The 24112-nt window shown below is 45.5% G+C and overlaps 1 protein-coding gene across 1 annotated transcript in view; it reads left to right on the forward strand.

The window, feature by feature from the left end:
• LOC140206426 (uncharacterized) overlaps nt 1-24112 on the forward strand; it is a 620054-nt gene that overhangs the window by 401012 nt on the left and 194930 nt on the right. The window contains exon 21 of the mRNA XM_072274794.1: nt 18435-18488. Coding sequence (XP_072130895.1) covers nt 18435-18488 — 54 coding nt within the window. The remainder of the gene's footprint in view (nt 1-18434; nt 18489-24112) is intronic.

Below are 24112 nucleotides of genomic sequence, written 5' to 3' on the forward strand. Positions count from 1 at the left end.
CTCTGTGATCAAAAGACAGGCAGCCGGTGCTCACCCTCTGAACTTGCCTTGATGCTTCAATTTCCCTCATCACTTTAATGGGCGAAATAGAGTCAAACATTGTCTGGCACCCCTATCGCAGGCCTTCTGCCGCAAGGTTTGCACACGCTGACTGGAATCGTCTCGTAGGCTGCAGAGTGCTAAAGCATCCAAACAATCTCCAAACGTTCGCATTTGCCCTGATGGTTCAATTTCCCTCTTCGCTTTAATCATCGAAATGGGTTGAACATTGGCTCGCGTGCCACCCCACAGCCTAGCCTCGCTCGCCACCTCTGTCTCCCGGAATCCACTCGGAGACTGAAGAGCACTGGAGCACCCAAACAGCAAACCAGAAGCTTCAGCAGTTCCAAAATCACATTCAAGATGATAAACGAACATAAAAGAAGTGAAATATACGGTTTCATGATCTATCCAGAAGACGCTGACCAGAGGAGCATTGTACACAGGTGCCATCTTGAAGGTAGACAGTCAGAATCCTTTCTCCATAGTGGGACAGTCAGATATTCGAGGACATGTGTTTAAGGTGAGAGGGGATATTTTAATGGGGATGTGAGGGGCAAATTATTTTACACCAAGAGTTGTGGGTGTCCGATACAGGCTGCCAGGGTGGGAGTGGAAGCAACTACAGCAGAGGTGATTTAGAGGCTGTTAGACAGACACATGAATGCGTAATGAATGAGAGGACAGAAGGGATTTCGATTCAAGATGGTTTAATGTCAGCTCCAGTACACAAGTGCAAAGGAAAACAAAATAATTGTTACTCCAGATCTATTCCAGCACAAAAAAACACAATAAAATAAAGAACATTATATTAATAAAAGCACAATAAATATAAATAAATGAGATATCTTCTATACATAGATTGATTGTATGTCCATAAAGCGATGCCAGGCACTGGAGGGGCTGACGGGAAATGATAAAGTAGTTGATAAAGTGATAATAAAGATTAATTCAACATCACGTTCAGCACAGGCACTATGGGCTGAAGGGCCCTTTCCAATACTGTAAACTTCTACGTTCTTTCTATGATCAATAGCCCAGTTCCCAAGTCCCACAGAACATGGTTGAGACTAGGACTTGAGGTTAAAGGTTAAGGGTGAAAGGTGATATATTGTAGGGCAACGTAATTGGTGGAAATGTACATAATTCACAACCCCCGACATTAAGTTGGGATTTCACTTGAAGAGGCTGGACTAACATGATGATGTAATTACATAAAGGACTGTTATCGTGCTTTGTGTTCAGTGTTTGGAGTACAATAACCGAGCTGCTACGGGTTTTCTTAAGCATAAAGTGCCTCAGCCATTTTTATTTGTGAAAACCTATATTGGTGACCCCAATGCTCTAAGACTATCCCAGGGTTATTGAACATTTTGGCCAATGCAGTCACTTTGAAACTGCTGGAGTTTGAGAGCAAAATGCTGTTGCTTGGTTTGTACAAGGCAGGGCCAAATCCACACTGCGAGAAATCACTGCCAACAACACCAAATGTGGTAACATCACTCAGCAATTTCACCGCTATGAGAGTAGTGAAACTACTAGAACATCTGCCTGAATAAGATAAGTAACGATCGCTGAAAACTCACCTTTTACGGACTTTTGCCCTATCGGAGTCTGAGCACACCAAGCAATTGCTGTCCCTGCCCGGTCTCAGTGATGCTAAACCATTGGAGCTAATGGACCACATGCTGTCTCTCCTGGGAAATTGGGAGGATACTGGCAGGGATGATGGCAGAGTTGAGATGGCTGATGTTTATGGGAATAATTCATAAGGCACGGGATAGATATGTCCCACAGAGGAAGAAACTCTCAAATAGGCAGGGGTGGGCAATCGTGTCTGACAAAGGAAGATAAGGACTGCGTAAAAGCCAGGGGAAGGGCATATAAGGCAGCAAAAGTGAGTGGGAAGTTGGATGATTGGGAAGTTTTAAAAATCCAACAAAAGGCAACTAAAAAAGCTATAAGAAGGGAAGAGATGAAATATGAGGGCAATCTACCTAATACCAACATTTTTTTCAGTTATATAAAGAGTAAAAGGGAGGTGAATTGGATGTATGAAAAATGATGCTGGGGAGGTAGTAATGGGAGACAAAGAAATTGCAGATGAACTTAATGGGTACTTTACCTCTGTCTTCACTGTGGAAGACACTAGCAGTGTGCCAGAGGTCCGTGAGTGTCAGGGAGCAGGAGTGAGTGTCATTGCTATTACAGAGAAAAAAGTGCTAGGCAGACTGAGAGGTCTTAATGTGGATAAGTCACCTGGACCAAATGGACTATATCCCAGAGAGGTTGCTGAAGAGATAATGGATGCATTGGTGAAGATCTTTCAAGAATCACTTGATTCTGACATGGTCCCGGAGGACTGGAAAATTGCAAATGTCACTCCACTCTTTAAGAAGAGAGGAAGGCAAAAGAAAGGAAATTATAGGCCAGTTAGCCTAACCTCAGAGGCTGGGAAAGTGTTTGAATTTATTATTAAAGATGAGGTTTCGGGGTACTTGGAGACAAATGATAAAATAAGTCAAAGTCAGCATGGTTTCTGTAAAGGAAATCTGTTAGAGTTCTTCAAGGAAGTAACAAGCAGGGTGGACAAAGGAGAAGCAGTGGATGTCATTAACTTGGATTTTTGGAAGGCATTTGATAAGGTGCCACACATTAGGCTGCTTAGCAAGATAAAATTCTATGACGTTACAGGAAAGATACTGGCATGGATAGAAGAGTGGCAGACAGGCAGGAGGCAATGAATGGAAATAAAAGGGGCCTTTTCTTGTTGGCTGCCGATGACTAGTGTTCCTCAGGGGTCGTTATTGTGACCATTACTTTTCACATTGGTTGTCAATGATTTCGATAATGGAATTGATGTCTTTGTGTCAAAGTTTGTGAATGATACGAAGATAGGTGGAGGGGTAGGTAGTGCTGAGGAAGCAATGTGATTGCAGCAGGACAGACAAATTGGAAGAATGGGCAAAAAAGTGGCAGGTGGAATATAGTGTTGGGAAATGTATGATAATGCATTTTGGTAAAAGGAACAATAATGCAGACAATTAACTAAATGGGGAGAAGGTTCAAACATCAGAGGCGCAGAAGGACTTAGGAGTCCTCATGAAAGACTCCCAGAAGTTTAATATACAGGTTGAGTCTGTGGTAAAGAAGACAAATGCAATGTTGGCATTTATTTCAAGGGGAATAGAATATAAAAGCAAGGAGATAATGCTGAGCCTTTATAAGACACTAGTCAGGCTGCAGAGGAGTATTGTCAATAGTTTTGGGCTCCATGTCTCAGCAAGAGTGTGTTGTCAATAGAGAGAGAGTCCAGAGGAGGTTCACGAGGATGACTCCAGGAATGAAGGGGTTAACATAGGAGCATTTGGCAACTTTAGGTCAGTACTCACTGCAATTTAGAAGAATGCTTGGGGATCTCATTGAAACCTATGGAATGTTTAAAGGACTAAATAGGGTGGATGTGGAGGGGATGTTTCCCTTACTGGGTGAATCTAGAACCAAAGGACAAAACCTTAAAACTGAGGGGTGACCTTTTAGAACAGAGATATGAAGGATTTTTTTTTAGCCAGAGTAGTGAATCTGTGGAATGCTCTAACACAGACTGTGGTAGAGGCCAAGTCCGTGTGTATACTTAAGGCAGAATTTGGTAGTTTTTTGATTGGTCAGGGTATCAAAGGATATGGCGAGAAGGCAGGTGTATGGGGTGAGTGGAGTCTAGGATCAGCCATGATGGAATGGTGAAGCAGATTCGATGGGCTGAATAACCTAATTCTTTGGTCTTTGGTCAAATGCCTGATCAAGTTCACATAGCCCTCCCTAATGCACCCATGAAGGACTATAGGGAGCTTGCTAAAACGGCTGACAGTCTACACTCAGCTAGGCAGTGGCGCATCATTCCTCTTCCTTTCTCTACCTCAATAAGCCTGGTCAGCAAGGCCCTCAACATAGGAATGCCCACGGCTACAAAACAATGCCGAACCTCTGTATAAATCACGCTCACTTTGGCATGAACACGAGGAAATGCTGACCACCTTTAAGCTTTGACACTGCCAGCACATCAGAGATCTGCGAACGCTGTGGGTTTCAGCTGTCAGGGTTGTCTACTGTTCATTAAGGACACCCTTTTAGGGCGACACTTTCTGTGTGGCGCAGGTGTTCAAGTGAGCGTACTACTGGCATCACCTATTGATGAGAAGGCAAAGAGTGACAAAACCTCATAGGAGGCCGTCAACGGGGGCAGGATCCAGACTTACGGGACACGACAGGGGACGTTACACATGGGACTATGTCCTGGCTAAAGTGGCTAGACCTCTGCTCGGTGCAGATGTCCTGCGTGCCCAAAGATTATTAGTCAATCTTAAGGAATGCTGGCTTGTGGATGTCAAAGGTTTTGGGTCATAACCCTGCTCCCCTCGTAACTTCCCCACAACGACTGTCAAGCACATGCCTCACTCACCGCATGTGAGTTTGTCTGACTGCTGGACAAATTCCCAAACCCCACCAAGTCCACATTCTCCACTACAGTCATAAAACATGGGATTAAGCATCAAATTTCTACAACTAGCCTGCCAGTCCATGCCTGCACATGTTGACTGGACCCAGAAAAGCTAGGAACCATGAAGGCTGTGTTTTCCAACATGGAAAGACTTGGCATCGTATGCCAGTTGAATAGCCCCTGGGCTTCGGCCCTCCATATGGTGGTTGCAGCCTATGTGGCGGCTACCAACTCCAAAAACCAGGTCACCACCCCTGACTGTTACCCATTCCCACATATCTAAGACTTTTCAGCTCGTTTAGACTTAGATTTTCTTTTTGTTTGCCTGGATGACATGCTTGTCACTAGTGTGTCCAAATCCAAACATGTATCTCATCTCCGCACACTTTTCGAGCGCTTATGCCAACCCTGCTAAATACCAGTTTGGGCTGTCGAGCATTGATTTTTTTGGTCATCGCATATCCCCAGAAGGTACAAAACCCCTTCCATCAAAGTTACCCACCATTCCCACTGGCCCACACTACAAAAATCTACCGGAGTTTTTAGTGGTGAATTTCTATCAATGCTTCACTTCATGAGCTGCTAAACGTATGCTTCCCCTGTAAAGTGCACCTAAAGCCAATACCCCTAATCACATGTTGACTGGTCAGTGTACATGACCGGGGCATTTGATGATACCAAATGAGCTCTTTATAAAATGATGCAACTGGCGGACCCACTCTCTAATGCACCCATGCACCCACAGCCATTACTACTGACACTTCAGACTCCGCCCCCCCCCCCAAAAGGAAGTACAGCACGTTTGACCAGAAGCTTCTCATTCTCTGTCTGGCTCTTTGCCATTTTCTTTGTTCTGCTAGAGGGTTACCATTTCACAGTGTTTGTTGACCTCATGCACGTGATGGCCAAAATATCAGACCCTTGGTCTGCATGGCAGCAACACCACCTGGCCCACATATCAGAGCTCCCAACGGATATACAACATATCAAGGGGAAAAATAATGCCATGGCTGATTGCCTCTCGTGGCCAGCAGTGAGACCGTACACATAGGGGTTGACAATGCCGGCTCAGCAGCTGACCAAGTTACTAACCCAGAGGTCCGGGCTTACTGAACAGCACTCACTGGCTTGCGGTTGGCTGACATTAAGTTCGGGGAAGTTGGGGTTTCTCTCCTGTGGGATGTCTCAACCGGTTGCCCTCGCCCCATAGTGCCCGCAAACTGGAGACAGACTGTTTACTACTCCATACGTTGGATCCAGGTTGGAAGGCCTCCCAGAAACTGGCTGCACCAATGTTTGCTTGGCGCGGTTTAGTAAGGACCTGCGTGATTGGACTGCAGCCTGTGTGGAGTGCCAGTGGGCAAAAATTAAACCGTCATGTTCAGGCATCATTGGCACCTTTTGAAGTCCCCGAGCGACGGTTTGACCACATCAATGTTGGTCCTCTTCCCCCCTCTCGCGGTTTGACACACAGGAGGTACCACCGTACCACCAGGTGGCCAGAGGTTGTCCCTCTAGCATCGACGATGGCTGCAGACATGGCTCGGGCGTTCAGCAGCAAATGGGTTGTTCGGTTTGGCACCCTATGTGATATTTCTTCTGACCGCAGACCTCTGGGCTGTAATAGCCCAGAACCTCAGCGTTAGGCTAAATCAGACCATTGCGTGTCACCCGCAGTCCAATGGCCTAGTTTTCCCTGCTCCTTAAAGGCTGTCTTTAGCGTGGTCGTACTGCTGGGGCTCAGAACAACTCAGAACAGCTGCAGCTGAATTGGTATATGGACAGCCATTACAAGTGCCAGGTGATTGTACACCTGATGTCACAACTGCCTGGTTGGCTTCTCAACAGCGTTCCACCCTCCTCAGTAAATTCAATTCCTTTGCACCTGTTCCTACCTCCTAACATGGTGTATAGCACTCTAAGGTTCCTGTTGACTTACATTCCACCTATTCACCCTAGGCAACGGGAGACAGTGGGGGCAAATGCTTTGGTGCGGATAAGGTGTGAGTCGTCCAATGATCAGCCACGACACAAATATGAAACAATATACAAAGTGCGAGTAAAGAATTATACGTTATAGCAAATTTTGGTGATGGGATAGTAGCAACAACTAAAAGAAAAGGTACCACATAAGTAACTTAACACATAATATTTTAATACGTTGGAGCTCACGCTTCCGATTCCATCCACAACATCCTTCCGAGACTCCGGCCACCATCCGAACCCCCAAGGTCCAGTATCCGCCGCTCTGGAACCGCTGTCCGTTCCTCACATGTCCGTCCTCTCTGCTCGCCTCCCGAAAAAAACCCACACTCCTCAACTCAGCACACGTATACAAGATAACAGAACATGGCTTCCATTGGCTAACAAATCAATACAGTTTCCATTATCATATTGTATAACCCAAACATGCTGGTACAGGGAACCCCTTGCTCAGCAGTTAACAGTACGAGAAGCCATTTTAATACAACACCTCAGAGAAGCCACTTTGGTAATAAGCGATTAACAGTTAACAGTCCGTCTAGTATTGCAGAGAGCCCTACACTTGTTTTCATCCGCCATGATGCACACTAACGTCCCCTTAGACCTTCTTAACGATGGCCTGTTCCATGTTTTGGAATGGGGAAAAAAAGACTTTTATCATAGATAAGAGGGGTAACTCCGAATGTGTTCCAGTAGAATGCTTTAAAATGACCCACAAAGATTGGGAGAATTCCACTATCATGTCCCTGGTGTCACAACGTGACCATGTGCACCTCAACACGTCTCTTGATGAGCCAGGGGCCTCTGCCTGAGGAACGTAGGACCCAAGCCGGGTGGCTCATCCCAGCTCCGGTCACGCTCACACTGCTGATCTTAGTGAATTCTGGGGGGCGGGGAGGGGGGGGGGTTTCTGTGTAGGGTAACATAATTGGTGGAAACGTACATAATGCACAACCACCGACATTGAGTTGGGGTTCACTTTAAGATGCTGTTCTGATGTGATGACATAAAGGATTGTTACTGCTCTTTGTGTTCAGTGTTTGGAATACAATAAGTGAGATGTTCTGGTTTTTCTTAAACATAAAGCACTTCCCCTGTTTTTATTTGTGAAAACCTTCAAGACTTAAGGGGAAACGTCCTCGCTCAGACAGTGCTGCAGGTATGGGACGAGCTGCCAGCACCAGTGTTGGATGTAAATTCCATTTCAGCTTTTAAGAGAAATTTGGACAAGTACGTGATGGGAGGGGTATGGAGGGCGATGGTCCAGGTGGGCATCAATGGAACTAGGCAGTATAATACCCAAGCATGGACCAGATGGGCCACAAGGCCTGTTTCTGTGCTGTAGTGCTCTGTGTCTCTATAGCAGGCCAGTTCACAAGCTTGTTCAATCCCATTCCAGGAAAAAGCATGCTCTCAAATCAATTCGACTATAGATCACAATTGAAATACAAAGCCCAGTAGAGTTTGTGGTGGGAATGCTGATCACTTTGTAATTCTGAAGGGCAAGAACAGCTGTGACCAATTTGGCAGGAAGATGGCTGGACAGATTACTAATCAGGCCTGGACTGCAGTGTCACGGAACCTCTGAGAACACTTCCTGCTGGGTTTGATAAGGAATTCCGTGGTTAACTCTGGCATCTACCTCGTTGTGGCATGGGCTGAGTATCCCAGATAGCAGATAAACAGCGGGTTCCGATCCTTTTCCACAGCATTGTAGGTATGGCAGCAGATGCTCCGAGGATCTAATTGGATGACAATTTGCTGCTTTCCATGGGAAGGGAGATTTAGTCACGCTGAAAGCACGTTCCTGAATTCGGTGAATGAACTAAAAGTACTGAAAGGTCAAGTCGAGTTTAGTGCCTTGTGTAATGAAAAATTCTCTTGCAGCAGCATCATGGGCACAAAGCATCAGATAAGCAATGTTCACAAGAAAACCATAAACTAAACAAAAGTGATATATTTAGTTGAAGTGAAGGGATGTGGCCGTGATGTATCAGGCAGAGATCACTACTCTCTACAGTTTCTGAATTCCTATGCCTTTGAATTGCCTTACTGTTTTGCCATTATGCAACCAGTCAGGACACTGTCAACGGTACATCTGTAGAAGCTTGCTAAAGTGTTGGGTAACAAACCAAACCTTCTTCATCCCCGATGGGTCAGCGGTTCCGAACATTGTTTATGCCATGAACCCCAATCATTAACTGACTGTGGTGCCCCGGTGATGAAGTGACTGACTGTGTCCCGGTGAGGAAGTGACTGACTGTGGTGTCCCGGTGAGGAAGTGACTGACTGTGTCCCGGTGAGGAAGTGACTGACTGTGGTGTCCCGGTGAGGAAGTGACTGACTGTGGTGTCCCGGTGAGGAAGTGACTGACTGTGTCCCGGTGAGGAAGTTACTGACCGTGTTTCCTGGTGAGGAAGTGACTGACTGTGTGTCCCAGTGAGGAAGTGACTGACTATGGTGTCCCAGTGAGGAAGTGACTGACTGTGGTGTTCCGGTGAAGAAGTGACTGACTGTGTTGCCCGGTGAGGAAGTGACTGACTGTGTTTCCCGGTGAGGGAGTGACTGACTGTGGTGTCCTGGTGAGGAAGTGACTGACTGTGTTTCCTGGTGAGGAAGTGACTGACTGTGTTTCCCAGTGAGGAAGTGACTGACTGTGGTTTCCTGGTGAGGAAGTGACTGACTGTGTTTCCTGGTGAGGAAGTGACTGACTGTGTCCCGGTGAGGAAGTGACTGATTGTGGTGTCCCGGTGAGGAAGTGACTGACTGTGTTTCCCAGTGAGGAAGTGACTGACTGTGTCCCGGTGAGGAAGTGACTGATTGTGGTGTCCCGGTGAGGAAGTGACTGACTGTGTTTCCCGGTGAGGAAGTGACTGACTGTGTTTCCCAGTGAGGAAGTGACTGACTGTGTCCCGGTGAGGAAGTGACTGATTGTGGTGTCCCGGTGAGTAAGTGACTGATTGTGGTGTCCCGGTGAGGAAGTGACTGACTGTGTTTCCCGGTGAGGGAGTGACTGACTGTGGTGTCCCGATGAGGAAGTGACTGACTGTGTCCCGGTGAGGAAGTGACTGACTGTGGTTTCCCGGTGAGTAAGTGACTGATTGTGGTGTCCCGGTGAGGAAGTGACTGACTGTGTTTCCCAGTGAGGAAGTGACTGACTGTGGTTTCCCGGTGAGGAAGTGACTGATTGTGGTGTCCCGGTAAGGAAGTGACTGACTGTGTTTCCCAGTGAGGAAGTCTTCATGGAGGGTGTCTTCATGTCAGCCAGTACTGTCTGGTCTGGTGCAGCATCCCCTCACAATATGGAAAACTACAGTGAGCTGTCAGGCCATCAGAAAATGTCAATGTCTGCATTCTATCATCACTGCAGGACTTGTTTGTGTCCAGGACAAAGAAGTGGGCACAAAATAATCCCTGGGCACACTACCCACCCTGCAAAAGGTATTGTAATTATGTGGGCACTGTTAAAATGATCCCTCTTCTGTTTCTTTATCTCGTTACTGGAGATTCCGTGTCAAGCAACCCTGCCACTTCGATCTGGCCCATGCCTTCATTAACCAGGTCCAACACTTGCCTTTATTGGGATATTCCTCCTCCTTACACAAATCTTAAGGTTTATGGTTATGAATATGTTAAAATGTTGAGGTTATTACGTACGTTTGGTGTGGGTGGTGTGTGATGGATTGTAGGGAATGGGTGCTCCAGAGTGGGGTATCTAGGAAAGGGATTGTGGGGGTGGATGATGGATTGTAGGGAATGGGTGCTCCAGTGTGGGGTATCTAGGAAAGGGATTGTCGCGGTGGGTGATGAATTGTAGGGAATGGGTGCTCCAGTGTGGGGTATCTAGGAAAGGGATTGTGGGGGTGGATGATGGATTGTAGGGAATGGATGCTCCAGTGTGGGGTATCTAGGAAAGGGATTGTGGGGGTGGATGATGGATTGTAGGGAATGGGTGCTCCAGTGTGGGGTATCTAGGAAAGGGATTGTCGCGGTGGGTGATGAATTGTAGGGAATGGGTGCTCCAGTGTGGGGTACCTAGGAAAGGGATTGTCGCGGTGGGTGATGAATTGCAGGGAATGGGTGCTCCAGTGTGGGGTATCTAGGAAAGGGATTGTGGGGGTGGATGATGGATTGTAGGGAATGGGTGCTCCAGTGTGGGGTATCTAGGAAAGGGATTGTGGGGGTGGGTGATGGATTGTAGGGAATGGGTGCTCCAGTGTGGGGTATCTAGGAAAGGGATTGTGGGAGTGGGTAATGGATTGTAGGGAATGGGTGCTCCTGTGTGGGGTATCTAGGAAAGGGATTGTGGGTGGTGTGTGATGGATTGTAGGGAATGGGTGCTCCAATGTGGGGTACCTAGGAAAGGGATTGTCGGGGTGGGTGATGGATTGTAGGGAATGGGTGCTCCAGTGTGGGGTATCTAGGAAAGAGATTGTAGGTGGTGTGTGATGGATTGTAAGGAATGGATGCTCCAATGTGGGGTATCTAGGAAAGGGATTGTCGGGGTGGGTGATGGATTGTAGGGAATGGGTGCTCCAGTGTGGGGTATCTAGGAAAGAGATTGTAGGTGGTGTGTGATGGATTGTAAGGAATGGATGCTCCAATGTGGGGTATCTAGGAAAGGGATTGTCGGGGTGGGTGATGGATTGTAGGGAATGGGTCCTCCAGCGTGGGGTATCTAGGAAAGGGATTGTGGGTGGTGTGTGATGGATTGTAGTGAATGGGTGCTCCAGTGTGGGGTATCTAGGAAAGGGATTGTCGCGGTGGGTGATGAACTGTAGGGAATGGGTGCTCCAGAGTGAGGTATCTAGGAAAGGGATTGTCGGGGTGGGTGATGAATTGTAGGGAATGGGTGCTCCAGTGTGGGTTGTCTAGGAAAGGGATTGTGGGGGTGGGTGATGGATTGTAGGGAATGGGTGCTCCAGTGTGGAGTATCTAGGAAAGGGATTGTCGGGGTGGGTGATGGATTGTAGGGAATGGGTGCTCCAGTGTGGGGTATCTAGGAAAGAGATTGTAGGTGGTGTGTGATGGATTGTAAGGAATGGGTGCTCCAGTGTGGGGTATCTAGGAAAGGGGTTGTCGGGGTGGGTGATGGATTGTAGGGAATGGGTGCTCCAGTGTAGGATGTCAAGGCAAAGGATTGTGGGGGTGGGGGGCCAGAGTTAGGTTTAAGTTTGGGATGTAATTATGTGGGCAGCAGGAAAATTATCCCACTTGTTTTTCTTGATCTCATTACAGAAATTTCAGAGTCACTTGACCCTACTAGTTTGACCTGGCCCATTCCTTTCATTAACCTGGTCCAACACTAATTGGCTTTATTAACCTGGTGTGCATAAATAGTTCTAGATCATCAGCAATGTAAGCTGGGGTCCTCAGGTGTCTTGAGTCTTTATACATAGGACACCTTCGCTAGGTGACCTAAAATTGCCATTTATTAGATGATTTTTTCTTTTTCGCATCATTATCTGTAAACTCTAAAGACTGTTGTGCATGAAAGTTCCCAGATCAGTAGTTTCTCAAATGCTCAAACCATTCTACGTGGCACCAACAATTATTCCACAGTCAAAGTCACTTAGATCATACTACTTCTCCATTCTGATGTTGGGTCTCTGAACAAAAACTGATTCTTGACGATGTCTGCATTCTTTTACGCAATGAGGTGCTGCCACGTGATTGGCTGATAAGATATTTGATTAATGAGCAGGTGCACTGGTGTACCTAATAAAGTGGCCACGGACATGAGTTTAGAGACTGTCGATCAGCGGCTAAATGGATCGAAGCCTCCAGCAGTAATTCTGTCGACCATTTACGCTGAGCTAATTAAGAGTCTTGTCCGTAAGGTTTTGAGTTTAGAAATGGTTTGTTTTGCATATTCAGTGAGTGTCTGTATTGCAAGTGTGATCAGCTTTAAAAATCTGAACATTTGGAACATAAATAGTTCCAGATCAGCCTCAACTGTTTCCAGAACTTTGAAGTATTGACACAGTATTTCCCGAAACTCCTTGACACATTTCAGTCAGACTGATGTTAGATGTAACTTCAGATTGGGACCAGGTAGCACAGTGGTGAGCGTGGTGCTTCTTTACAGCACCAGCGAGCTGGGTTCAGTTCTGCTGCTGTCAGTAAGGGATTTGTACATTTTCCCTGAGACCGAATGGGTCTCCTCCAGGTGCTCCAGTGCCCTCCCACCTCCAAAGAGATATGGGTTAGGGTTAGCAAGTTGTGGGCATACTATTTTGGTGCCGGAAGCATGCCGACATTTGCAACCTATCCCCAGCACATCCCTGGATTGTGTTGGTTGTTGATGCAAATGATGCTTTTCACTGTTTGTTTTGTGTTTTCAACCATAAGATATAGGAGGAGAATTAGACCCTTTGGCCCATCCAGTCTGCTCTGACATTTCATCATGGCTGATCCATTTCCCTCTCAGACCCAATCTCCTGCCTTCTCCCCGTATCCCTTCAGACTCTGACTAATCAAGAATCTATCAACCTCTGTGTTAAACATACCCAATGACTTGGCCTCCACAGTGACCGACCAGTGACTGGAAGTGTTATACCTGAATGTGCTCAGTATACGGAATAAGGTTGATGAACTTGTAGCAGTTACAGATTGGCAAGTATGGCGTTGTAGGCATCACTGAATCATGGCTGAAAGAAGATTATTTCTGGCAACTCAATGTCCAAGGATATACATTGTATCAAAAGGACAGGCAGGAAGGCAGAGGAGGTGGCGTGGCCCTGTTGGTAAAAATTGAATCAAATCATTAGAGAGAGGTGACGTAGGGTCAGAAGGTGTTAGATGATTGTAGATAGAGCTAAGGAACTGCAAAGGTAAAAAGACCCAGCTGGGAGTTGTATACAGATCCCCAAAACAGTAGTAAGGATGTGGTCTACAATTACAATGGGAGATAGAAAATGCAGCCAAACAGATAATGTTACAATTGTCATGGGGGACTTCAATATGCAGGTAGATTGGGGAAATCAGGGTGATTCTGGATCTCAAGAGGGAGAATTTTTAGAATGCCTGTGAGATGGCTTTTTAGAGTAGCTTGTGGTTGAACTCACCAGGACTCACGAAGGGTCTCGGCCCTAAACGTCGACTGTACCTCTTCCTATAGATGCTGCCTGGCCTGCTGTGTTCACCAGCATTTTTTGTGTGTGTTGGTTGATATGATTAGGAATAGTCAGCATGGCTTTGTCAAAGGCAGGTCATGCCTTACGAGCCTGATTGAATTTTTTGGGGATGTTACTGGGCACATTGATGAAGGTAGAGCAGTAGATGTAGTGTATATGGATTTCAGCAAGATATTTGATAAGATACCCCATGCAAGGCTTATTGAGAAAGTAAGGAGGCATGGGATCCAAGGGAACATTGCTTTGAGGATCCAGAACTGGCTTGCACACAGAAGGCAAAGAGTGGCTGTAGACGGGTCACATTCTGCATGGAGGTTCTGAACAGTGGAGTACCTCAGAGATCTGTTCTGGGACCCCGACTCTCTGTGATTTTTATAAAGGATCTGGATAAGGAAGTGGAGGGATGGGTTAGTAAATTTGCTGATGACACAAAGGTTGGGGGTGTTGTGGATAGTGTGGAGGGCTGTCAGAGGTTACAACGGGACATTGATAGGATGCAAAACTGGGTTGAGAAGTGGTAGATGGAGTTCAACCCAAATAAGTCTGAGATGGTTCATTTTGGTTGGTCAAATATGATGGCAGAATATAGTATTAATGGTAAGACTCTTGGGAGTGTGGAGGATCAGAGGGATCATGGGGTCCGAGTCCATAAGACACTCAAAGCTGCTGCGCAGATTGACTCTCTGGTTAAGAAGGCATACCTTGGAATTGAATTTAAGAGCTGAGAAGTAATGTTACAGCTATATAGGATCCTGGTCAGACCACACTTGGAGTACTGTGCTCTGTTCTGGTCACCTCACTACAGGAAGGATGTAGAAACCATAGAAAGGTTGAAGAGGAGATTTACAAGGATGTTGCCAGGATTGGGGAGCGTACCTCATGAGAACAGGATGAGGGAACTCAGTCTTTTCCCTTTGGAGCGACGGAGGATGAGAGGTGACCTGATAGAGATGTTCAAGATTGATCATGTGGATACTCAGAGGCTTTTCCCCGGGGCTGAAATGGCTGGCATGAGAGGGCATAGTTTTAAGGTGCTTGGAAGTAGGTACAGAGGAGATGTTGGGGTAAGTTTTTTATGCAGAGAGTGGTGAGTGTGTGGAATGATCTGCCAGCAACGGTGGTGGAGGCGGAAACGATAGGGTCTTTTAAGAGACTCCTGGATGGCTACATGGAGCTTAGAAAAATAGAGGGTTATAGGTAACACCTAGGTAGTTCTAAGGTAGGGACACGTTCGGCACAACTTTGTGTATTGGCCTTCATCAATCGTGGGATTGAGTTTAGGAGCCGAGAGGTAGGTAGAGGGTGTGGACAGTGGTAGCCTGTGTTGTTCATCCACGTGTTGCACTGGATACGGAAGGGGGAGGAGGGGAGGTGTTGGTGCTGAGGGAGCTTTGGGTGCCTTGGCACCTGGACTGGTGTGCTAGAGGGGGTGAACAGGGGGACAATTGCCAAACCTATTGAAGAATTGGGTTAACTCATTAGCCCGCTCTCGGCTGCATTCCAAGGATTTACAGCCAGTGATGTTCTTCATGCCTCTCCACACCTCTCGTGCGCTACTCTGCCCAGGCTTGTTCTCCAGCTGTCTCCTGGATTCCCCTTCAGCCACCTTGATCTTCACCTTTAGCTCCCTCTGCACTTTTCAATTCCTCTAAAGGCTCTCTGTCTGTGGTGGAGAACAGCCTTCAGATCACTGGTGAGCCATGGCTTGTTCTTAGGGAAGTAGCAAACAGTCCTTGATGGTACTACAGTCTGCAGACAGTTGATGTAGCCAGTGATGCAATCAGTAAGTCAGTTAGGAGAATGGGCAAAGAACTCACAGATGGAATACAGTGTCGGGAAGTGTATGATCATGCACTGTGCTAGAAGAAGTAAAAGAGTAGACTATTTTCTAAATGGAGAGAAAATACAAAAGTCTGAGATACAATGGTACTTGGGAGTCCTTGTGCAGGATTCCCTAAAGGTTAATTTGCAGCTTGAGTAGGTGGTGGTGAAGGTATGAATATGATGTTCGTATTCATTTCAAGAGGATTAGAATTTAAAAGCAAGTATGTTATACTGAGGCTTTATAAAGCACTGGTGAGGCTTCACCAGTATAGATATGTCACCATATACAACTCTGAGATTCATTTTCTTGCAGGCATTCACAGTAAATACAAATAACATAATAGAGTCAATGAAAGACTGCACCAAACAACAACCAATGTTTAAAACAATCAACAAACTGTGCAAATACAAAAAGACAGTGAATAAAAGGAAATAATAATAATAAATAATAAACAATAAATATAGACACATGAGATGAAGTGCAATAGACAATAGGTGCAGGAATAGGCCATTCGGCCCTTCGAGCCAGTACCACCATTCACTGTGATCACGGCTGATCATCCACAATCAGTATCCAGTTCCTGCCTTATCCCCATAACCTTTGATTCCGCTATCTTTAAGAGCTCTATCCATCTCTTTCTTGAAAGCATCCAGAGACTTGGCCTCCACTGCCTTCTGGGGCAGAGCATTCCATATATCCACCACTCTCTGGGTGAAAAAGTTTTTCCTCAACTCCATTCTAAATGGTCTACCCTTAATTCTTAAACTGTGGCCTCTGGTTCTGGACTCACCCATCAGCAGGAATATGCTTCCTGCCTCCAGCGTGTCCAATTCCTTAATAATCTTATATGTGAGGCCATTGGTTTTGGAAGCGAGTGAAGTTGAGTAAATTTATCCCCTCTGGTTCAAGACCCCAATGGTTGAGGAGTAATAACTGTTGCTGAACCTGATGGTGTGAGTCCTGAGGCTCCTGTACCTTCTCCCTGATGGCAGCAGCAAGAAGAGAGCCTGGCCTGGGTGGTGGGGGTCCCTGCTGGTGGATGCTGCCTTCCTGTAGCTTATGTAGATGCGCTCAATGGTGGGGAGGGCTTTCCTTATGATGGACTGGGCTGTATCCACTACTTTTTGTAGGATCTTCTGTTTAAGGGCATCGGTGTTTCCAAACCAGGCTGTGATGCAACCCAGTAAATATACTCTGCACCATACATCTGTAGAAATTCGTCAAAGTTTTCGATGACATAGAGTCTTCACATAATTTTAAGAAAGTAGAGACACCGCTGTGCTTTCTTCATAATGACCTTCATGCTGAGCCGAGGACAAATCCTCTGAAATGACAACACCCAGGAATTTAAAGCTCTGACCCTCTCCACCTTTGATCCCCCAGTGAGGACTGGCTCATGGACCTCTGGTTTCCTACTCCTGAAATCAATAATCATCTCTTTGTTTTTTTCTGACACTGAGAGAGAGGTTTTAGTTATGGCACGACTCAGCCAGATTTTCAGTCTCCCTCCTATGTGCTGAGTCCTCCCCACCTTTGATCTGTCAATGTCAATGTTGTCATCGGCAGACTTGAATATGGAATTGGAGCTGTGCTTAGCCACACAGTCATAAATGTAAAGCGAGTAGAGCAGGGGGCTAATGGAAGAGATGTCACTACCAATCCAAACTGACTGGGGTCCACAAGTGAGGAAATTGAGGATCCAGTTGCACAAGGAGATATTGAGGCCAAGGTCTTAAAGCTTATTGATTAGTTTTGAGGAGATGATAGTATTGAATGCTGAGCTGTGGTAATGATAAGCATGCAGATGTATGTATCTTCACTGTCCAGATATTCCAGGATTTAGTGAAGAGCCAATGAATTGGCATCTGTTGGTTTGCCTGTTGTAGTGGTACACAAATTGGAGTGGATCCAAGTCACTTCTCAGGCAGGAGTTGATATGTTTCATCACCAGCATCACTAGCCTCTCAAAGCACTTCATCACAGAGGATGCAAGTGCTGGTGGACAATAGTCATTGAGGTAAGTTACGGTGTTTTTCTTGCGCACTGGTACAATTGAATCCTGCTTGAAGCATGTGGTACCTCAGACTGCCAAAGTGAGAAGTACTGGTGATTAGCACAGGTCTTTAGTCGTTGGCCATGGGTTCACCTTCCTGAACAAATCTCTCTCATTGGCCTCAGAAATTGAAATCACGGTGTCATCAGGGGCTGTGGGGGTTCGTGAAGGTGCCCACATGTCTTGATGGTCAAAGCGAGCATAAAAGGCATTGAGCTCATCTGGAGGCTAAGCCTTGTTGTCACCTATGTTGCTTGATTTAACTTTGTAGGAGTTGATAGGACTTAAGCCCTGCCACAGCTGTCGAGCATCCTTCAAATATTCAATCACAAACAAGAGAAAGTCTGCAGCTGCTGGAAATCCAAGCAACACACACAAAATACAGGGCGAGCTCGGCAGGCCAGGCAGCCTCTGTGAAAAAGGCTATAGCTGACGTTTTACAATCAGATTTAATTTCACTGGTATACAGTATATTGTGAAATGTGTTGTTATATGGCAGCAGTATATAATTCATTGTCCATTCAGAAATCTGATGACGGAGGGGAAGAAGCTGTTCCTGAATTGTTGAGTGTGCCTTCAGGCTCCTGGACCTCCTCCCTGATGGTAGCAATGAGAAGAGGGCACGTCCTGGGTAATGGAGGTTCTTAATGATGGATGCTGTCTTTCTGAGGCATTGCTGGTTGAAGATGTCCCGGATGGACAGACAATTTAATGGAAAGAGTACTTAACAGATGTTGAGCAGGGACAGTTAGGGGATTACAGCGGAGTGAGTTTTGTTCAGAAGCTGGAGAGCTACGTGAAATGATCTGTGTAGATGGTGTGTCAAACAATTTTGTCTCTTGTACATCAATCCAACCTACAGTAATAAACCAATTGATCAATCTGACACCTGTTTTTCAGGGTTTCCCCGGAGATATTGGGCAGCCAGGCCCTAATGGAATTGAAGGTCCAAAGGTAGGTGGATAAAAAAATCCATTTATTTTAGATCACGCTGCAACAATTGTTCATCCCAGTTTGGCAAAAGAATAAACCAGGGAAGGTAGTGCACCCGTGGCTGACAAGGGAGATTAGGGATAATATCAATTCCAAAGAAGAAACATACAAATTAGCCAGAAAAAGCGGCACACCTGAGGACTGGGAGAAATTCAGAGTCCAGCAGAGGAGGACAAAGGGCTTAATTAGGAAAGGGAAAAAAGATTATGAGAGAAAACTGGCAGGGAACATAAAAACTGACTGTAAAAGCTTTTATAGATATGTGAAAAGCAAAAGACTGATTAAGACAAATGTAGGTCCCCTACAGACAGAAACAGGTGAATTGATTATGGGGAGCAAGGACATGGCAGACCATTGAATAATTACTTTGGTTCTGTCTTCACTAAGGAGGACATAAATAATCTTACGGAAATAGTAGGGGACAGAGGGTCCAGTGAGATGGAGGAACTGAGCGAAATACATGTTAGTAGGGAAGTGATGTTGGGTAAATTGAAGGGATAAAAGGCAGATAAATCCCCAGGGCCAGATGGTCTGCATCTCAGAGTGCTTAAGGAAGTAGCCCAAGAAATAGTGGATGCATTAGTGATAATTTTTTAAAACTCTTTAGATTCTGGACTAGTTCCTGAGGATTGGAGGGTGGCTAATGTAACCCCACTTTTTAAAAAAGGAGGGAGAGAGAAACCGGGGAATTATAGACCGGTTAGCCTAACGTCAGTGGTGGGGAAACTGCTGGAGTCACTTATCAAAGATGTGATAACAGCATATTTGGAAAGCGATGAAATTATCGGACAAAGTCAGCATGGATTTGTGAAAGGAAAATCATGTCTGATGAATCTCATAGAGTTTTTTGAGGATGTAACTAGTAAAGTGGATAGGGGAGAACCAGTGGATGTGGTATATTTGAATTTTCAAAAGGCTTTTGACAAGGTCCCACACAGGAGATTAGTGTGCAAACTTAAAGCACACGGTATTTAGGGTAAGGTATTGATGTGGATAGAGAATTGGTTGGCAGGCAGGAAGCAACGAGTGGGAATAAACGGGACTTTTTCAGAATGGCAGGCAGTGACTAGTGGGGTACCACAAAGCTCAGTGCTGGGACCCCAGTTATTTACAATATATATTAATGACTTGGATGAGGGAATTAAATGCAACATCTCCAAGTTTGCGGATGACATGAAGCTGGGTGACAGTGTTAGCTGTGAGGAGGATGCGAAGAGGATGCAGGGTGACTTGGATAGGTTAGGTGAGTGGGCAAATTCATGGCAGATGCAATTTAATGTGGATAAATGTGAAGTTATCCACTTTGGTGACAAAAACAGGAAAACAGATTATTATCTGAATGGTGGCCGATTCGGAAAAGGGGAGGTGCAATGAGACCTGGGTGTAATTATACACCAGTCATTGAAAGTGGGCATGCAGGTACAGCAGGCAGTGAAAAAGGCGAATGGTATGCTGGCATTCATAGCAAGAGGATTCAAGTACAGGAGCAGGGAGGTACTACTGCAGTTGTACAAGGCCTTGGTGAGACCATACCTGGAGTATTGTGTGCAGTTTTGGTCCCCTAATCTGAGGAAAGACACCCTTGCCATAGAGGGAGTGCAAAGAAGGTTCACCAGATTGAGTCCTGGGATGGCAGGACTTTCATATGATGAAAGACTGGATCGACTAGGCTTATACTCTTTGGAATTTAGAAGATTGAGGGGGGATCTTATTGAAATGTACAAAATCTTAAAGATATTGGACAGGCTAGATGCAGGAAGATTGTTCCCGATGTTGGGGAAGTCCAGGACGAGGGGTCACAGTTTGAGGATTAAGGGGAAGCCTCTTAGGACCGAGATGAGGAAAAACTTCTTCACAGGGAGAGTGGTGAATCTGTGGAATTCTCTGCCACAGGAAACAGCTGAGGCCAGTTCATTGGCTATATTTAAGAGGGAGTTAGATATGGCCCCTGTGGCTAAAGGGATCAGGGGTATGGAGGGAAGACTGGTACAGGGTTCTGAGTTGGATGATCAGCCATGATCATACTGAATGGCGGTGCAGGCTCAAAGGGCCGAATGGCCTACTCCTGCACCTATTTTCTATGTTTCTATGTTTCTAACAGTGACTTCACAAGTTAAAGATTAGATTAACGGTAAGCTTGTCGCATGTATGTCGAAAGATACAGTGAAATGTGTTTGCTTGCATCAAATCAAATCAGCGATGATTGTGCTGGGCAGCCTGCAAATGTCCTGGATCATTTACAGGAGTCAACACGGCTCACTGACCCTAACCCATAGGTGCTTGCAATGTGGGAGGAAATACACCGGTCACTGGGAGAACGTACACACTCCATACGACCAGCAGTGGGAATTGAAAACCTGATCTTACAGCTGGCGTGCTGAGTACATGATGCTAACTATGAAGAATCTGTGCATCTGATCACACTAACTTAATACACTAGGTAGACAAACAGAATGAAGAAAACATAATTTATTTTGCAAATATTATAAACTGTTTGAAGTTTTTACTAAAGATTATAACAAGATATAATCACTGAAGCAAAGCAATATGTTAGTTGCAGTTCCACCCACCACGTCCATGTCAATGTCTCTGGCCATCTGCACTAATCCAACATGTCTACATTGTCGACATCTTCTTATGCTTTGCCATGTAAGTGTCCGTCTTAATGTCTCTTAAACATAGTGACTGTAACTGATCCCGCCAGCAAGTTCCAGATACCACCCACAGCCTGTGTTTAAACAAGAGCCTATGGTATTACAGGAAAGATAGAAAGAGCATTGGCTGACTGGCAGGAGGCAAAGGATGGGAATAAAGGGAGTCTTTTCTCTTGGCTGCTGATGGCTAGTGGTGTTCCATAGGGGTTGGTGCTGGGATCGATTCTTTTCACATGATGTTTCAATGATGGAAGTGACGGCTTTGTGGCCAGGTTTGCAGACGATATGAAGATAGGTGGAGGGGCAGGTGGTGTCAAGGAAGCAGGGTGTCTGCAGGAAGACAGATTGGAGAATGGTCAAATTAGTGGCAGATTGAATATAATGTAGGGAAGTGTATGGTCATGCTCTTTGGCAGAAGGAATGTTTCAGAGTGTGGACTATTTTCTAAATGTGGAGAAAATTCAAAACTCAGAGGTGCAAAGAGACTTGGGATTCCTCATGCAGGATTCCCCAAAGGTTAACGTGAAGGCTGAGTCTGTGGTAGGAAGGCAAGTGAAACGTTAGCATTCATTTCAAGAGGTCTAGAATATAACAGCAGGTTTGTAATGCTGAAGCTTTATATTCCATTGGCCAGACTGCACTTGGAGTTTTGTGAGCAGTTTTGAGCCCCTTATCAAAGAAAAGATGTGCTGGCATTGGAGAGAGTCCAGAGGAGGTTCACAAGAATGACCTCAGGAATGGAATGGTTTACATATGAGGAGCCTTTGGCTCTAGACCTTTACTCAGTGGAGTTTAGAAGAATGAGGGAGGATCTCACTGAAACTTATTGAATATTGAAAGGCCTAGTTAGAGTGGACGTAGAGAGAATGTTTCCACCAATGATTAAAGTCTTCCAATCCCAGCACCATCCTGGTGAATCTCCTCTGCGCTGTCTCCAGCACAATCCTGTGGTGGGATGACCAGAATAGCACACGGTACTCCAAAGTGTACAGTATTCTGCTGTAAAGTAACAACATAATGCCTTAAATTTTTATATTCTATGCCCCGACCTATGTGCCAAGTGTTCCATTTGGCTTTTTCATCACCCTTTCCCACAGTTACCTGATTCAATAAAATTCCTTAAATGCCCTGCCATTTATTGGATGCATCCTACCCTACCTACAGGAAAAATACCAATAAGATTGAAAGAGTAGAGAGAAAGTTTACAAAATCATGAGGGACATAGATAGGGTAAATTCAAGCAGGCTTTTTCTACTGAGGTTGGGTGAGACTAGAACTAAAGGTCATGGGTTAAGGCTGAAAGGTGAACATAAGGCGGAACTTCTTAGACCATAAGACCATAAGACATAGGAGCAGAATTAAGCCAATTGGCCCATCAAGTCTGATCCACCATTCAATCATGGCGGATCCTTTTTTCCCTCCTCAACCCAACTCCCCTGCCTTCTCCCCATAACCTTTAATGCTGTGGTCAATCAAGAACCTATCAATCTCTGCCTTAAGTAAATCTAACGACTTGACCTCCACAGCTGTCTTGGTTGGGCTGAGATGGATGGTATGGTACTTACTAAGGAGGGATGAAGGGGAAGAGAATGGGTGCTACAGTACTGTGGAGGTTAGTGTGATAAGACCATAAGACAAAGGAGCAGAAGTTGGCCATTCGGCTCATCGAGTCTGCTCCGCCATTTTATCATGAACTGATCCATTCTCCCATTTAGTCCCACTCCCCCACCTTCTCACCATAACCTTTGATGCCCTGGCTACTCAGATTCCTATCAATCTCTGCCTTAAATACACCCAATGACTTGGCCTCCACTGCTGCCCGTGGCAACAAATTCCATAGATTCACCACCCTTTTGCTAAAAAAATTTCTTCACATTTCTGTTCTGAATGGGTGCCCTTCAATCCTTAAGTCATGCCCCCTCGTACTAGATTCCCCCATCATGGGAAACAACTTTGCCACATCCACTCTGTCCATGCCCTTCAACATTCGAAATGTTTCTATGAGGTCTCCCCTCATTCTTCTAATCTCCAAGGATACAGTCCAAGAGCGGACAAACGTTCCTCATATGTTAACCCCCTCATTCCTGGAATCATTCTAGCGAATCTTCTCTGTACCCTCTCCAACATCAGCACATCCTTTCTTAAATAAGGAGACCAAAACTGCCCACAGTACTCCAAGTCAGGTCTCACCAGCGCCTTATAGAGCCTCAACATCACATCCCTGCTCCTATACTCTATTCCTCTAGAAATGAATGCCAACATTGCATTCGCCTTCTTCACCACCGACCCAACCTGGAGGTTAACCTTAAGGGTATCCTGTACGAGGACTCCCAAGTCCTGTTGCATCTCAGAACTTTGAATTCTTTCCCTATTTAAATAATAGTCTGATGCTATTACAGCTCAGGGCATTGCAGTTCAGAGTTCAATCCCAGTGTAAGGAGCCTCTGTTTTTTTCTAGATGCCCCAGTTTCCCCCCACAATCCAAATGTACACCGGTTATGTTAATTGGTCATTGTAAATTGTCCCATGATTAGGTTAAGGCTAATCGGAGTTGTGGGGTTGCTGGGGTAGTACAGCTCGAAAAAGCAAAATTAAAACAAAAACTTTACGCCATCTTAAAAAATTTTTCCCCAGGCAGTTAATCTGAACAACCATTCTAGTTAGCCCCCCCACCCCCTCTATTACCTCAGTCAGCACACTGCACTGCAAACACTTTAAACCACTTTTTACAAAGCTGTTTACATTGTAAATATGTACATGCTGGTCTATGTTCCCTCTAAGCTGTGCGCGTGTGCGCACGCACATACGTTTCCCAACTAACGCACAAAGGAAATTAATGTGTGCACAAAAGGTTAGTTACCTAAAATACTGTAGTAATTAATAATTATACTTATTAAAAATAACCTTTTAGCTAAATGTTTCTGTTAACTA

Source organism: Mobula birostris, chromosome 12, assembly GCF_030028105.1.
Source record: "Mobula birostris isolate sMobBir1 chromosome 12, sMobBir1.hap1, whole genome shotgun sequence".
NCBI lineage: Eukaryota > Metazoa > Chordata > Chondrichthyes > Myliobatiformes > Myliobatidae > Mobula > Mobula birostris.